Source organism: Schistocerca piceifrons, chromosome 1 (assembly GCF_021461385.2).
Source record: "Schistocerca piceifrons isolate TAMUIC-IGC-003096 chromosome 1, iqSchPice1.1, whole genome shotgun sequence".
NCBI classification, from domain to species: domain Eukaryota; kingdom Metazoa; phylum Arthropoda; class Insecta; order Orthoptera; family Acrididae; genus Schistocerca; species Schistocerca piceifrons.
The window spans coordinates 394,588,876-394,605,020 of NC_060138.1; the positions used below are offsets into that span (position 1 = coordinate 394,588,876).

The following is a 16,145-nucleotide window of genomic DNA, read 5'->3' on the forward strand; positions in this document are numbered from 1 at the left end:
CCAGATTCGCCTGATCTCAACGGGTTGGAACGCATCCGGGTTGCCATTGGATGCCAGCTCCGCGCGTACAAACCACCGCCCCGTAATTCACGAGAACTGCGCATAGACACCTGATGCCACATATCTCAGGAAATGTAACAACGGCTTGTCGAATCCACGTCACGTAGAACAGCTGCTACACTGCGTTCCAAAGTTCGGTCACCACGTTCTTAAGCAGGTGCTCATAAAGTTTGGCTCACGAGTGTGGATCATGATGGTCCCCCAACACGACTCAAAGCGTCAATGCTGCCTCAGTGTGCTCCGTTTAGCGAAAGGTACGTCTCACAGCAGTGCCCTCCTCTCTGTCTACGTGAACGATGAACTGTGTTTCAGTAAAATGTGCTGCAGTGAGGAAGCCGCTGTCACGACAAGGTTATAGACAATTGATGAAACTCTTACATCTTCTACGTAACATTTTAAAGTACGTCACAGCAAAATACCAGAAGCTGCTGAATTACTAATATATTATTTGTTATACAATAGGACTATCATGTTAACTGTACAGTAACAGAGAAATGCATGAGATACGTTCGTTTATCTGCCTGTAACTAGATGATGTGTGTACCGTCAGTCATCTTTTAGGGGCCTCTAAGTACACACCAGTAAATCCATTCCTCCATTCTTTAAAGAATCAAACTCACATGTATAAAACAGCTTCAGACGTCTGATTAGTTCGCAAAGGAGTAAATGTGTTAAATATTTGACGTTAAGCATGTAAGCAGGGAAAAGTTTAGAAAAGTTTTGAAATTATGTTCAAAGTTTATTGCAAGTCGGTAAGTGCTCTCATCATCAAAGACCGTATCATCACAGTCTGGGTAATGTGCGCTCCGTTTTAAGCAAAAGCTGGTGTTTCACGGGCATCTCAATGTTTATGACGTCATGTCCCCTGTCCATATGTCGTACAGTGATATGTTGTTGGCACATTCAGTGATGTATGTGGATACTGTTTGGAAAATGTGTTACGAGTAGAATTTCTAGGAAAGAAGTAATAGCCCGCATCTCGTGGTCGTGCGGTAGCGTTCTCGCTTCCCACGCCCGGGTTCCCGGGTTCGATTCCCGGCGGGGTCAGGGATTTTCTCTGCCTCGTGATGGCTGGGTGTTGTGTGCTGTCCTTAGGTTAGTTAGGTTTAAGTAGTTCTAAGTTCTAGGGGACTTATGACCACAGCAGTTGAGTCCCATAGTGCTCAGAGCCATTTGAACCATTTTGAAAGAAGTAATAAATTAAAATTTCCTAAAGTATGCTGAAGTTTTACTGCATGAACCTGGAAAATGTAGTAAGCGATAAAAAAATGCTCTCATTCTCAAACACTGGATGAACATATTTCGAGTTGTTACACTCCTCAATAGGTATAGACTGATTCTAACTGAAATACTTCGCTTACTGTGTTAAACCTTTCACATAAGATTATACCTTTTAATGAGTAGGTTAACACAGCATTTTAACTATTCCAGCCCGTTAGTAATTATATGAAACACAAATCAAATTTTTGTTGCCACTGGAAGCCATTATACTGTTGTGGCCGAGCGGTTCTAGGCGCTTCAGTCCGGAACCGCGCTGCTGCTACGGTCGCAGGTTCGAATCCTGTCTCGGGCATGGATGTGTGTGATGTCCTTAGGTTAGTTAGGTTTAAGTAGTTCTAAGTCTAGGGGACTGATGCCCTCAGATGTTAAGTCCTATAGTGCTCAGAGAGAGCCATTTTAGGCCATTATATGCGCAAGCAATAATTAGGATCGTGAACCACGAACGGGATTAGCCGTTGACTAATACAGAGTCCAAACATTCACACTAATACATATCAGGCCGTGCTGAGAAGTAATGCCTCCATAAATAATACAAACGTTATTAACATTCTACATATGTGTTCTCCGTGTCTACATATTTATTTCTCAGCACAGTCACCCTGGCGACGAACACATTTCTCCCAACGAGTCACCATTTTGTTGATACCATCACTGCAGAATGTTTGACTTTGTTGACGGAGCCACAATCCTATCTCTGCTTAGAACACTTATTGAGTTTCAAAGTGAAGTTCTCGAAGGTCAAAGCGAAGTTCTCGAAGGTGATGTTTAAGCTTTGGAAATATATGAAATTCGGATGGGGCCAAGTCAGTACTGTATGGAGGTTGGTGGCTGCCAGTCAACCCAAGGCGGTGGATGTTGCAGACGTCGCAGCGCTCAACGTGGTCTGGCATTGTCATGGCGCTCCATGTGTGGACCAACTCTATGAACTACGCAGCCGTGTTACACACTAAAAGACGAAGCCCTCTAGAGGCAGCAGTTTGCAACTTGAGTCAGCGAAGCGAGAAAGTCGACCGAGTAATACGCGTGACATGTAATACCTCAACCGATATTCAGCACAGAATAAAAAATTCTGAGACATTACCCTTCAGCCCCGTCTCGTACATGGTGTAAACAGAAATTACACGAAAGTGGCAAAACTCGTCACATGATATTTAGCACAGACAACAATTACGAAAGCTGACTAAGTTTAGCATCAATACACCATCTCAATAATCATATCGAAAGCACTGCAATGTCAAGATATTCCACAAAGAAACTATGTAAATACAGCATTCTACTCCCCCCCCCCCCCCCCCCACACACACACACATTTTCTCACCAATTCTCTTAACGACTCATTACAATTATCTCTGTGTCACAGGGATACAATGTTCACTTGCACACACTCAGAGCATATATACCTAAAAATTAAATTTAATTGCTGTGTGGCTGAAGTGGAAGAGCAATGAAACCGTTTCGCGGTTTCTTTTCGACATTTAGACCACTGATGTTAACTGACAAATTAGAGCTGTGGCAGTGTGACACTACACGAACAGCACTGACGAATCTGTGCGGCCTGGTATATCCGGCTATGTATTGACTTAATGACTAATCCATCGCTAAACGCACACGAGGCACATCTCAAAAGCTATTGCTCCTTGACATTTATGGAACATTTCGCAATAAGAAATTGCAGTTAACGTCGTTACTATGAGTATGGTAAAGGTGTTTCTCTTACATTAACGTGGACTACAGTAGAGACTATTGTGTTGCCAATTCTAGTAAATCACTTACCGGTAGATTTGACTTCGGAAAAGCTTATGGATAGTGGTCATTTCTTTAACAGATATTTTACCCCGTAATTTACAAACTTGTTTTGCGTTTAATGGCTTAATCGCTGCAACGTTAAGTGTCGGCAGTTTATACAGGGTGCCAAAAAAAGTATTTCATATTTCGAGAGGTCGTAGTATGGACAAAAAAAAAATCCCGTAAATATGAGCTTTAAATTGCACCTAGAAGAGCTATGAGCACTTGTTCATCTTCGCTAATGTGAAACACATCTCGTCTACTGCAACGTCTTTGCATTATGAACTACGCACAGAAATTAGTAAGCAAACGGGAGACTTTCCTCTGTTATTGTCCACGGATAGAGTTCCGGCTAAGTGCAGCGCTTAAAATAGTCCTAATGCAACCAGTTAGTGTTCTGAAGAGTTTGTGGAATTCTTTTACTTTCTAGTTTTATCTTTGCTGTTACCAGCAACGGAACCTTGTTATTTCACACGGGAAATGAAAGACGCAGCATTTTGTTATGGTCTGGAAATTTTAAGCAACCGCAGAGCCCCGTCCCAATACGCTGAAAAATATCCAGAATGCAAGGTGAGCAACCTCAGTTTTAGAAGCGGGCATGATTTCCTAAGACATTGGACACAATCGTTGCTATCAATAGACACCATATTGAGCCTCTCCTTTAGAGATGGCTCAGAAATGCTGTTTCACAGTTGTCATTTGTTTTCTGCATTCTGCAGGAACTTGGAGTGTAAGAGATGTGTTTCACAATAGCGAAGATAAACAAGTGCCTTTGAGGTATATATTTTAAAGCGATGTTTACTGTTTTTTTTGTATTAGTCCACAATACCAAATCTCAAAATGTGGAATACTCTATATTTACACACAGAAAAGTAGAGTATTCTTGGTAAACACTTTTCTGGGGTTGTGGAGGTTTACCGTGATCCAAGACATACGAGAATAATTTGGGATATTGTAAAAAATTGGACGAAACGAAAGGATGATTACAAATAAATACTAAAGCTTCTAACCAATACTTTTCTATTTAGTGTTCGTGTACGATAAACTATTCACAATCTTTTTGCTAGGATAAAAATTACTTCTCATGCTTGAAAAGTCGTTGACTGTCTATAAATTACGCAGTATTTAGGAAAAACTCAGCTGTCGTCACTTTTTTAATTGTTTGTTTTCATTGCACGAGTTACTGCTATCTTGGTTATTCCGAAACAGTACGCAGAAATATACAGGGAGCATCGCCCGAAACTCCCAGCTTTAGTTCTTACTTCAACTGCCAACTAACGCGGAAACATTTCCAGAGCTCAGTGGTGACATTTCTGCACTTCGAGACCTTCACTGTCACCAGAGCGTTAATGTGAATTACGGTTCTTAGATTACAGTGAGGCGTTGATACTTGAGCGAGGCAAAATGCGAACAGCGAGCCGCGGCAGCGGTGTGTCGCGGGCCAGTGTGTACAGACCTGTTGCTCGGCCGGTCCTCGCAGTGGGCCATGTCGGAAGCTGCAGATGGCCGGTTGCTGGTGTCGCTTGTGAGCCGCGCAGACTTCCGCTACAGACTGCGCGGGAGGCGGCGCCGGCTCATTAGAGGAGTCCTAAACACCTTGCGTTGCGTCACCGCAGCACCACGGCAGCGCAAACAGCACGCACGCACGCCGGATCAGCTTGTAAGGGCACCAGCGCAAAAGGACACCTCGGCCCCTGCGTCAGCTACTCGTCGCTGCATACCGAGTGTCACACAAGAAAGTAACACCTCCTCATTACCGGCTCTCACGTTCACATTTATCTTTAACGCACTGGTGGTTTTCGTTTTCCTTTGTTCGAAGGCTTAACAATAAAAACAATTTTTTTTCCCTGCAGTTTCCGTTATAGCTTCACATCTTTACCACGAGTATTTAGGAAGAGAGGGTTTCTACATCTACATGGATACTCTGCAAATCACATATAAGTGCCTGGCAGAGGGTTCATCGAACCACCTTCACAATTCTCTTATTATTCCAATCTCGTACAGCGCGCGGGAAGAATGAACACCTATATCTTTCCGTACGAGCTCTGATTTCCCTTTTTTATCTTGGTGATCGTTCCTTCCTATGTAAGTCGGTGTCAACAAAATATTTTCGCATTCTGAGGAGAAAGTTTGTGATTGGAATTTCGTGAGAAGATTCCGTCGAAAAACGCCTTTCCTTTAATGATGTCCATCCCAAATCCTGTATCATTTCTGTGACACTCTCTCCCATATTTCGCGATAATACAAACCGTGGTGCCCCTCTTTGAACCTTTTAAATGTACTCAGTCAGTCCCATCTGGTAAGGATCCCACACGGCGCAACAGTATTCCAAAAGTGGACGGACAGGCGTAGTGTAGGCAGTCTCCATAGTAGGCCCGTTACATTTTCTAAGTGTCCTGACAATAAAATGCAGTCCTTGGTTAGCCTTCCCCACAACATTTTCTGTGTGTTCCTTCCAATCTAAATTGTTCGTAATTGTAATACCTAGGCATTTAGTTGAATTCACGGCCTTCAGATTAGACTGATTTATCGGGTAACCGAAGTTTAAAGCGTTCCTTTTAGCACTCACGTGGATGACCTCACAGTTTTTGTTATTCAAGGTCAACTGCCACCCTTCGCACCGTTCCGGTATTTCTTCTAAATGTATCGCAGTTTGTTTTGATCTTCTGATGACGTTATTAGTCGATAAACGACAGCGTCATCTGCGAACAACCGAAGACGGCTGCTCAGATTGTCTCCCAAATCGTTTATATAGATAAGGAACAGCAAAGGGCCTATACACTACAGGCCCTTTGTTATGTGTAATGTCCACAGGTGTCAGCAGTCACGTATCGGTAGGTTGGTAGTAATGCTCTATTTGTAGACGCTCTTCACATTTTCGGTAACAAGCATTGGAGGTGACGTGCGAGGACGACTACGGCCCATTAAAATTGTGTGTTCGCTTACGCCATATAGCCACTGAAACTTTAAAAAACTGCAGCAAGCGTACAATGAAGATGCACTACTTCGTGCAATTGTGCTTAGGTGTTCAACGACTTCAAAGAAGGCCTATTTGTCTGTGTTAAGAGGGGTGGGCCTGGTATTTCGGCTTCTGCTGTAACCGAGTCAACATCAACGCAGCTGCTGTGATTGTCCGTGACTATAGGCGGGTAACTTTGCGTGATCTCACTGGAGTGTTAAAGAATTTCATATGAAAGTGACTTTACGATTATGCGTGATCATTTCCATGTGAGCTGTGTTTGTGTCCGCTGTGTGCCACGTCTGTTGACTCCCGAACAAAAGACTGTGCGAATGGAGACAAGCCGTAAGGCACTGCATCTCTTTGCTGATGAAGGAGATGCGCTCCTAGAATCGATTATCACCAGTGACGAATCACTGCTGCCTCATTATGATCCTGAACGAAAACGAACCAACACAGTGTAGAAATCGCCAAGTTCTCCAACACTAAAATAGCCGGAAGTTATTCCATCTGCAGGGAATGCGATGATTGATCACATTTTTTTTTGTCTTAGAATGATTTATCAGAATGCAATCCCCCCCTCACACTATTGTTATAGAAACACGCTAACACATCAGTGTTAGCTAAACTGAGGAAGCGCATTGCAAGAAAACGACCAGAACTTCCTCGGTGTGCATCGCGACTTCATCATAATAATGCGCGGCCTCAACTCGCAAATAAAATCATGCAGTTTCTAACTCACTTCAACATTATCTGCAGACCACATCCGCCTTTTAGCCCCGATTTTGGTACTCGGTGATTTTTTTTCATTCCCATCACTTAAGGCAAAGCTCTTGAGATTTGAGAACCCTGAAGCAGTGCTAAAAAAAAAAATCATGCGATGGTCCAGGAACTGACAAAGAATGATCCGCGCCATGTATTCGAGGGAGGACTGCGAGAGACCCTATAGAAGTGCATTCATGTACGAGGATGGTACTTCGAAAAAGATCGTGTAGACATGGAAATGGAGTAATAAAAATCTATGAAAAAATCATTCTCTGTCTTTTTTGATGAGCCATCGTAATATAACGTTGTGACAAACAGCCGGGTGACGTAGTCAGCAACCTCCGGTATTTCGACAAGTGCAAACCCTGTCAATTTCTAGGCACAAATGCAGCGCGAAAACACTGTATAAGGAATTTTAAAACTTTGGTATGCAGGGACTTTATAGTAAAGTCATCACACCTCACACCATTAACACTAGCGCCACCACACAAACAAAGATAACCAAAAATAGAAGTTATCGACAGTCAACATTCATTAGCTACGAGTGAAGTAAACTCTTCCTCTCTTGTTAGTGCTACCACGACCGCTGGAGATTAAGCTTCACCATTTATTTATTGTTATGGTGATTTCAACGGCTGTATGGTGGCGTTAGTGTCCACGGTCTGTGTGAGAGTGAGAGAGTGAGAGTGAGAGAGAGAGAGAGAGAGAGAGAGAGAGAGAGAGAGAGAGAGAGAGAGAGAGAAGGGGGGGAGGTTGGATTTGTGTATTGAAAATAACAGCTAGTTCACCTGTCGAAATATCAGCCGTTGTAGAAGATGTTACCGGCTGCATACCCGTCAAGTGTTTTAACATTTTGTACGCCGAAAGAAACCCAAACTTCATAATGTCGTAACGTTACAACTTATGCTCACCGATGGATTCGTAGAGACGATCCATTTTCATGGCCACCCCATTTACAACAAATACACTGAAGTGACAATACTCATGCGACAGCGATATGCACATATACAGAATGGTGGTAGTATCGCGTACAGAAGGTATATTGACGGAAGTGTCATTTGTACTCAGGTAATTCACGTGTACAGGTTTTCGACGTCATTATGGCTGGACGACGTGAATTAATAGACTCTGAACGCCGAATGGTAGTTGGAGTCAGATGCATAGGTTACTCCATTTCAGAAATCGTTAGACAATTCAATATTCCGAGGACCACAGTGTCACGAGCGTGCCGAGAATATCAAATTTCAGGTATTAGCACCCACCACAGACAAAGAAGTGACCGACGGCCTTCACTTAGCGATCGAGGACAGCTGCGTTTGCGTGGAGTTTTCAATGCTAACAAATAATCAACAGTGCATGAAATAACCGCAGAAATAAATGTGGGACGTACGAAGAACGTTTCTGCTAGTACGGTGAGGTGAAACTTGGCGTTAATGGACTATGACAGCAGACGACCGATACGGGTGCCTTTGCTAACAGCACGACGTCGCCTGCAGCGCCTCTTCTGGGCCCGTGACCACATAGGTTGAACCCTAGACGATTGGAAAACGCTGGCCTGGTCAGATGAGTCCCGATTTCAGTTGGTAGAGCTGACTGTAGGGTTAATATGTGGCGCAGATCCCAGGATGCCATGGACCCAAGTTGTCAACAAGGTACTATGCAATCTGGTGGTGGTTCCACGGAATAGATTGGATCCTCTGGTCAAACTGAATTCATCCTTGACTGGAAATGGTAATATTCGGCTACAAGAAGATCATATGCAGCCATTCAAGGACTTCACGTTCCTAAACAACGATGGAATTTTTATGGATGATAATGCGCCATGCCACAATTGTTCACAACTGGTATGAAGAACGTTCTGGACAATTCGAGCGAAAGATTTGGCCATTTATCGAACATTTATGGGACATAATCGAGAGGTCAGGTCTTGCATAAAATCAGCGCCAGCAACAATTTCGCAATTATGGAGGGCGATAAAGGTAGATTGTCTCAATATTTCTATAGGGAAAATCCAACGACTTGTCGAGTCCATACCCAACGTCGAGTTGCTGCACCAAGCCGATCAAAAGGAGGTCCGATACGATATTAGGAGGTATCCCATGAATTTTGTCACCTCAGTGTACGTTAAGTATAAACCTTCAGTTCACCAAGCTCTTATGGCACGAATACGAGAAGCGGCGGCGAAAGACATGTTGGAAAAGACGTGAACAAAAACGGAATATCCCCAAACAAACGGGGCACATGGAAACGTATCCATAAAAACCCTTTGATTTCAACTACTACTTGCAAGAAACTGTACAGCAGTGTCTACGCACAGTTCCCTAGGAATAAATTTTTGTAATAAGGAAAAGACTTATGTTCACCTCATGTAACGCCTATGTTTACTGTTTGTGGCATTTAACCAATGCCATTCACTTATTTCTGGACTTCAGAATTGTGCAGCTCTTCAATAATCAGGATAGCCTACGGCCCCACGTAGTCCGGATAAACGAAGTTCCACGATCATTTGACTGAAAACAGTACATCTACATCTATACTTTGCAAGTGTATGGTGGTGGCGGAGTGTACTTTGTGTACTACTGTCGATTCCCCCCTTTCCTGTACCTGTCACGAATAGTTCGCCCGAAGAACGATTGCCGTAAGCCTCGGTGTGAGAGTTCCAATCTCTCTAATTTTATCTTTATGATCTCTTCGCGAGACATGGAAGAAAGGAAGCAACATGTCTATTGAATCTTCTAGGAAAGTTCGTTCTCTGAACTTAATAGTAAACCACACACAGCCGTGCGTGGCTCGCACCGATGCCATCTCTTATTTTACATCCTGTTTTTTTTTTTTTTTCGTGTTGCCACCTCGTTATGTTAGTTTCAATTTCTGTTGTCACTGAGTTGCTGCTTTGTCTGCCCGTCAGCGGCAGCAGCAGCGCCAATAGATACAGCCCTCACGTGTTATCTTTGCTACACTGCTATTACTTTCCGGTTGTCGTCTGTCGTGGAGTCAGTTGGAACGTGCCAGGAGGGCAGTTTGGACCTGCCAGTCGTGGAGTTGGAACGCGGCACTCGTTTAGTCAGGTTGGAGCAGCAGTGAGGCCTGGACGTCCATGGCTCGCCCGACCGTTGCGCCCACCATCCATCACTTTAGTCGGGGACGGTCATCGTGGCTCGTGGGTCGGTCGTCCTACTGGACGACGTGAATTGGCTCGCGGATCGTTTGTGGGTTGGCTGTGCGTGAGTATCGACTCCCGATTTGTCTTCGTGATTGCACCGCCACTGCTGAGTGTCATTCAAGTCTTCGTGCAAGTGTTTGTCAAACTGTGTGTGTAGTTGGTGTCATTTCCACTGACACCTTGTTTTAAATGTTGTCAGCGTACAGGCAGTGAGTAGGTCGGTTGGAGCGGATCAGCAAGCAAGTCTCCGAGCGGCGCAGTCGGCTGGGCCGCTGGCGGTCTCGATGCAGTGTCGGAGCGTGTGGGGGCTGTTCAGAGTGCTACGAGGTTCGTGGCTCACCGAACCCCGACATAAAGTTGAGTGGTGATTTAATTACCGAAGCCACATCAGGTCACGTTGTCCCCTTGGTTCGTGGTTCGCTGTTGGCGGTATTCCTGGGAGCAACAGGGAGTGTTCGAGTTGGTGAAGATTTGTCGGTTTGAAATTCAAGTGCACCAGCGGAATTTTCTGCCTTGTGGCCGTTAGTGTTCTGGTTACCTGCCCTGGTCGCTGACGTAAATTCAGGCTGTGTCCTTTCCTCACCTGTTGACGCTATCCGGCATGGTGTGTAGTTTTTGACAGCTTAATGTATTTTTGATTGTCGGCGGCTATGTCTGCAACGTTTTGGCTTTGGAATTCTCGTATACTGGTCGGTGGTTAGCAAACCGTCTTGTCGGCAGGTCCCCGATTGTCTCTTGGTTGTGTTGCCGGCGGATAGAGTGTAGTTGGGCCGACTTCTTGTCTCACCTAAGCGAACGTTAAGATTACAAGGGCAGACCGAGCCCCCTGGAAACTTCTGAGGGCCGTTGCCTATGCTGCCTTTCTTATTGGCGTTTAATTGTGTATTTTTAATGGCTCATAGCCGATGGTTGGAATTTGTATGCTTGTGATTGTGTTTTTTAAAATCAAAGACCTTCAGCCATTTTAAAAGTGAGTTTTTCTAAATTGGGCAAGTCTTACCCCCATTGATACTGAAGATAAAGCTTGCGCCTTCTGCCTGTTGAAAATTTATTGTATTGTTTTAAAGCATCGTCTTTTAGCCTTTTGGGAGATAAAGCTGTGGGCTTTTCGCCTGTTCAAAATTTATTGTAGTTGTATTGTTTTTTATAAGCATGGGCCCTCAGCCGCTTTAAGTTTTAAGGTTTAAGGTTCTTGCTTATCAAGTATTACATTCTTTCTAGATAAAGCTGTGGGCCTTCTGCCTGTTGAAATTTATCGTAGTTGTATTGTTCTTAAAATCATGGGCCTTCAGCCGTTTTAGAATTAAAAATTTTTCTGTCGATAGTCATGGTTAGAAGTTGTGCCGTAACGTTTGGACAACGAAATAAAGTGTTATGTTTGGAGTGTAACTGACAGCCGCTCTTTCTGGCCCCCTTCCACAATTCCTACTACTTGTCCTGTCCTGCGGGTTTAGCAGGGCGCATCACACACCGTGACGCAGAACGCCTCTCTTGCAGCGCCTGCCAATGTAGTTGGATGATTGTCTCTGGGACGCTTTCGTACTTACTAAATGAACCAGGAATGGAACGCGCTGCGCATGTTCGGGTATTCTCTATTTCTCCTGTGAGCTCTATCTGGCACGGATCCCACAATGAATAGCAATATTAAAGTACTGATCGATCTACTGTTTTGTAATCTGCTTCCTTTGTTGGTGGACTACGTTTCCTGACGACTATTCCAATTAGTCTCAGTCTGCCATCTGCCTTAGTCGCTAATAATTTAATGTGGTCGTTCCATTTCAAATCGCCCCCTATATATTTTATTGAAGTACTGCTTCCAGTGACCGTTCTGCAATTGTGTAATCATACAAAAAAAGGCCTTTCTGTCTATGTATTCGCAATATGTTGCATTTGTTCATGTTAAGGGTAGATTGTCATTCCCTGCACCATCCGATGATCCTCTGTAGTCTTCATGCATCTCGCTACAACTTTTTAGCGTCGCGACTTTTCTATATACAACAGCATCATCCGCAGAAGGCCTCATGGAATTTCTGATATTGTCTACTGACTAGGTTATTTATACAGGATGAGTCAGTTGTCCCTGACTATCGGTTTTATGCAAACCACAACGCCATCAAAAACCAGGGACGAGATTTTTTATACTCTCTCGCTCGCACTGTGCGAGCTATTAGCTCTACAGAAAAAAATGAACAGGACCTTTTTGTTTAAAAAAATGGTTCAAATGGCTCTAAGCACTATGGGACGTAACTTCTGAGGTCATCAGTCCCCTAGACTTAGAACTACTTAAACCTAACTAACATGCATGCCCAAGGCAGGATTCAAACCTGCGACCGTAGCAGCAGCGCGGTTCCGGACTGAAGCGCCTAGAACCGCTCGGCCTCAGCGGCCGGCTAGGACCTTTTTTGTAGGAAATTTAATATAACTAAATTTTCTGCTGGGATACGTTTTCGCTGGGGGGCCACGGTTTTCGAGTTATTCGAGAAAAACTTACAAGAGTGAGTTTCGATCATATTTTTCTTGGGTAATTCGAAAACTGTGGCCTCCAGCGGAAACGTACCCCAGTACAAAGTTTAACTGTATTTAATTTCCTACATAAAGGTTCTGTTCATTTTTTCTGTAAGACTAACAGTCTGTGCGTAGCGAGCGAGATACTGGTTTTTGAAGGTGGTGTTGGTTGCGTAAAACTTATAGGCAGGGACAGCTGAATCACCACCCTGTACAGATTGTGAAAAACGATGATCCTGTACAACTCTCCTGTGGCACATCTGAAGTTACTTCTAAGTCTGGAGACCTCTATCTAGAATGATATGCTGTGTCCTCTTTGCTAGGAACTCTTCATTCCAGTCACACAACTGGTGTGATATGCCGCACACTCACATTTTGATCATCATGCAGCAGTGCGGAACTGTATCGGATACCTTCTGGAAGTCCAGGAACAGGGCATCTACCTGCTTTCTGTGTCTCGTGGACGAACAGAGGAGCTGGATTTCACATGACCGTTGAAATTAGGCTAGTTTCTGAAACACGTGTCCCCTGTAACAGTATAAAGTAACTGGGCGAGAGTAAAAACGGGGAGATGGGAAGAGCTGTGAAGCGGCGGCGCCAGACAGTGGAGAGGCAGGCGTGGCACTGAGTGGTCCAGCTGAGATCCGCAGAGACACAGCTGCGGCTTTCCCCGCTCACCCACTGACCGCCGACCCAGTGGCCGGGACCACCTTCACTGGCTGCTGCACAGTGCGTGAAAGGCAGCTTTCACACGAGCGCCAGACACTGTGCGAGGGGCCATCTTCACCGTGACGTCATCGCAGCTGCAGCTACTCGCCTTTAGACCTCAGCCCATCCGCTGAAAGCCTGTTTCACGAAATTTTTTCACTCGGGTAACAGATACTTACAACGAGATGTCTCTAGAGGTGGGATCGAGTTTCTGAAACCATCTGTACAGTGCAGGTTCGAGTCCCAGGTACCTCACCCCGCACCCATTCACTCTGGCGGGCCCTCGTTTGCGAGTAATCGAAGTAGAAAAATTTCGTAATTTTGCATGGCGTTCTAACCCCTAAAACTGACAAATGTACGTGGCTCGGCGTTCTAGTGTACTGGTTAGCATATGAACCTGATGTGTAACATTGTGGTTTCGAATCCTATCACGTGCTTCAATTTTGTTTGTTTGTAAGTAGTTATCGAAATAAGTTTGATCATTATTTTTATTCAAGTAATTGCTTTAAATGTATTTTTTTGATTTTTAATCCTTGGCACGTCATTTTAATCATTGTATAAACTTTTCATTTGTTCTTGTTTTTCTTCCAATCATTCATTTGGAATCTTTGAGCATTTAATTTTAGTTATTTTTATTTATCAAATGGTTCAAATGGCTCTGAGCACTATGGGACTTAACATCTGTGGTCATCAGTCCCCTAGAACTTAGAACTACTTAAACCTAACTAACCTAAGGACATCACACACATCCATGCCCGAGGCAGGATTCGAACCTGCGACCGTAGCAGTCGCGCGGCTCCGGACTGAGCGCCTAGAACCGCGAGGCCACCGCGGCCGGCTTTTTTTATCCATCACAATATTTAAACGTTTGAAAATGCCGATCTATGAGTTAAAAAACAAAAGATGAAAATCTATTTATAGCGGCTCTACAATCGTGTCAAAAATTTATCTTTCATTACGTACAGGATGTACATTTTTTGGACGGTAATCTGGAAACAAACATTTAAAATACGTTCCTGCTGTACTACGGACAACATAAGGCAGATGAAGATTTTAAACGAAAAATGGAATTAGAAATAAAAGTGCAAATCAGGAATGGAAATAATGAATGCAATAACATGGGCGAAAATACAAGATGATAAACTGGAAGAAGTTAAAATTAATACAAAGAAAATAATCACGTGCACAGTGTCCAGTTAAAAAAAAGAATGGTATGTATAAAAGATAACAGCAAATGAAGAAGTTAACACGATGATGAAAACAGCGTGTCAAGGTTCGGAAATTAAAAAATACAATTAAACCAATTAATTTTAAAAAAATTGATCCAAGTCTTTTCGATAACTGTTTCAAAATAAAAATTTTTAAAGCACCTCACAACATTCGATCCCACGGCCTTTTTGCACGTCAGGCTCACACGCTAAACATTATGCTGCACCGCAACTGCATATACAATTGTCAATTTTAAGGCTCTATAACATCACGTAAAATTACAAAATTTTTGTTCCATCGAGGGCCCACCAAGGTGAATGGCTCCAGGGTGATATACCTGGGACCGCAACCTATAGCACCGTAATGACTGTTTCAAGAACTCGATCCAACCGCTGGGGACTCATTTTATTAGCACTGTGTACGGCGGACATGAAAACCTTCGGTGATCCGCGGGCCTGATTCACGTACGTACTCAAGTTCGCAAGCCACCTCGTCACGTGGCGCGACAACAGCGCTGCTAGCGCATAAAGTCAAAACTAGAGAGTCCGTCACGTTAACGTTTATGGGGCAACACACCATATTAATGGCATCACTTCCCTGAAACGCCACGCCAAAAAATTATGCTCCAAAACGTGCGTTTTTTGATAATACATTCATTTATATTCACTACATCTTAAGTTGTTTACATTAATCTATGCGTCGTGAACATTGTTTTACTTAACGACGTTTTACAATGGCTGTCTTAAAAAGTTCCGTTGCAAAATTCTGCAATGCTGCTAGTAAAGAAACAATGTTCGCAACTTGTAAACAAATTTAAACATCAGAAGATGAGATGCCAAGCATCTTCAAATGTCATCATGGAAAAATAAACGCGTGAATCTACAACAGATATCTTAGTCGGTAAATTTCGTGCCATTGTCCCCTATTACCGACGTTGCGATGTATCAATGTATAGCACAGACGTGGGCCGTAATCTGTAAGTAACTTGTGTGTTGTCAGCACCAATCCAGAGGCGAAAGTACTTCCCCCGCATTCCTTTCACGTAGTGAGCTGTTACCTCACTCTCCGGACGTACATCAGTACTTTTGTTTTTAAAATCCAGAGCCTGGGAATTGGCACTAGGTACGCATTGAGTAACGAAAATGTTCACTGGTCTCCGTCACGAGCTGCACACCCGAGGCGAGCCAAGCTCTCTCTCTCTCTCTCTCTCTCCTCTACGAATTTCTTCCACGGGCCCACTCTTGGTTTAGGACTTCGTATAATCTGTCGAACTGTTGCAACAAGAAGCAGTAAGTTTAGGGTTAACAGTAGAAGGAAACAATACTGAATCTATGCTGATTAGCCATTAAAATTGCAACAACGAAGACGGCAAGCAACCAGCGTCAAATTGACATGAAGTACATTACATGCTTGGATATTCAAATGAACGGTAATCACACACCACTGCTGGAGAAAATCTGATACCCGAAGAGTGTCCTAGCCCTGAAACTTGCACGGATTAAAACTGCATGCTGGACCAGGCCTCCAAGCCGGGATCTATGCCTTTCGCAGGCAAGTGCTCCACCAACTGAGCTGCCCAAGTACGACTCACGAATCGTCCTCACAGCTATACTTTCTCCAATACTTCATCTGCTACCTTCCAGGCTGCAAAGAGGTTCTCCTACGAAGCTTGTGCGACTAGAAATCCTGGAAGAAAGGGTATTGGGGAGA

The 16,145-nt window shown here is 43.8% G+C and overlaps 1 protein-coding gene across 2 annotated transcripts in view; it reads right to left on the reverse strand.

Annotated features, from left to right (window-relative positions):
* The window catches only part of LOC124787289 (unconventional myosin IC), a 416,281-nt gene that overhangs the window by 218,366 nt on the left and 181,770 nt on the right, over positions 1-16,145 (reverse strand). Inside the window, exon 1 of one of the 2 annotated variants that reach the window (XM_047254328.1) lies at positions 4,583-4,629. The exons of the other annotated variant lie outside the window; for it this stretch is intronic. Within the exon in view, the coding sequence (XP_047110284.1) occupies positions 4,583-4,614 (32 nt within the window). The 5' untranslated portion in view covers positions 4,615-4,629. Of the gene's footprint in view, positions 1-4,582; positions 4,630-16,145 lie in introns of those variants that run through there. 2 annotated transcript variants of the gene reach the window in all.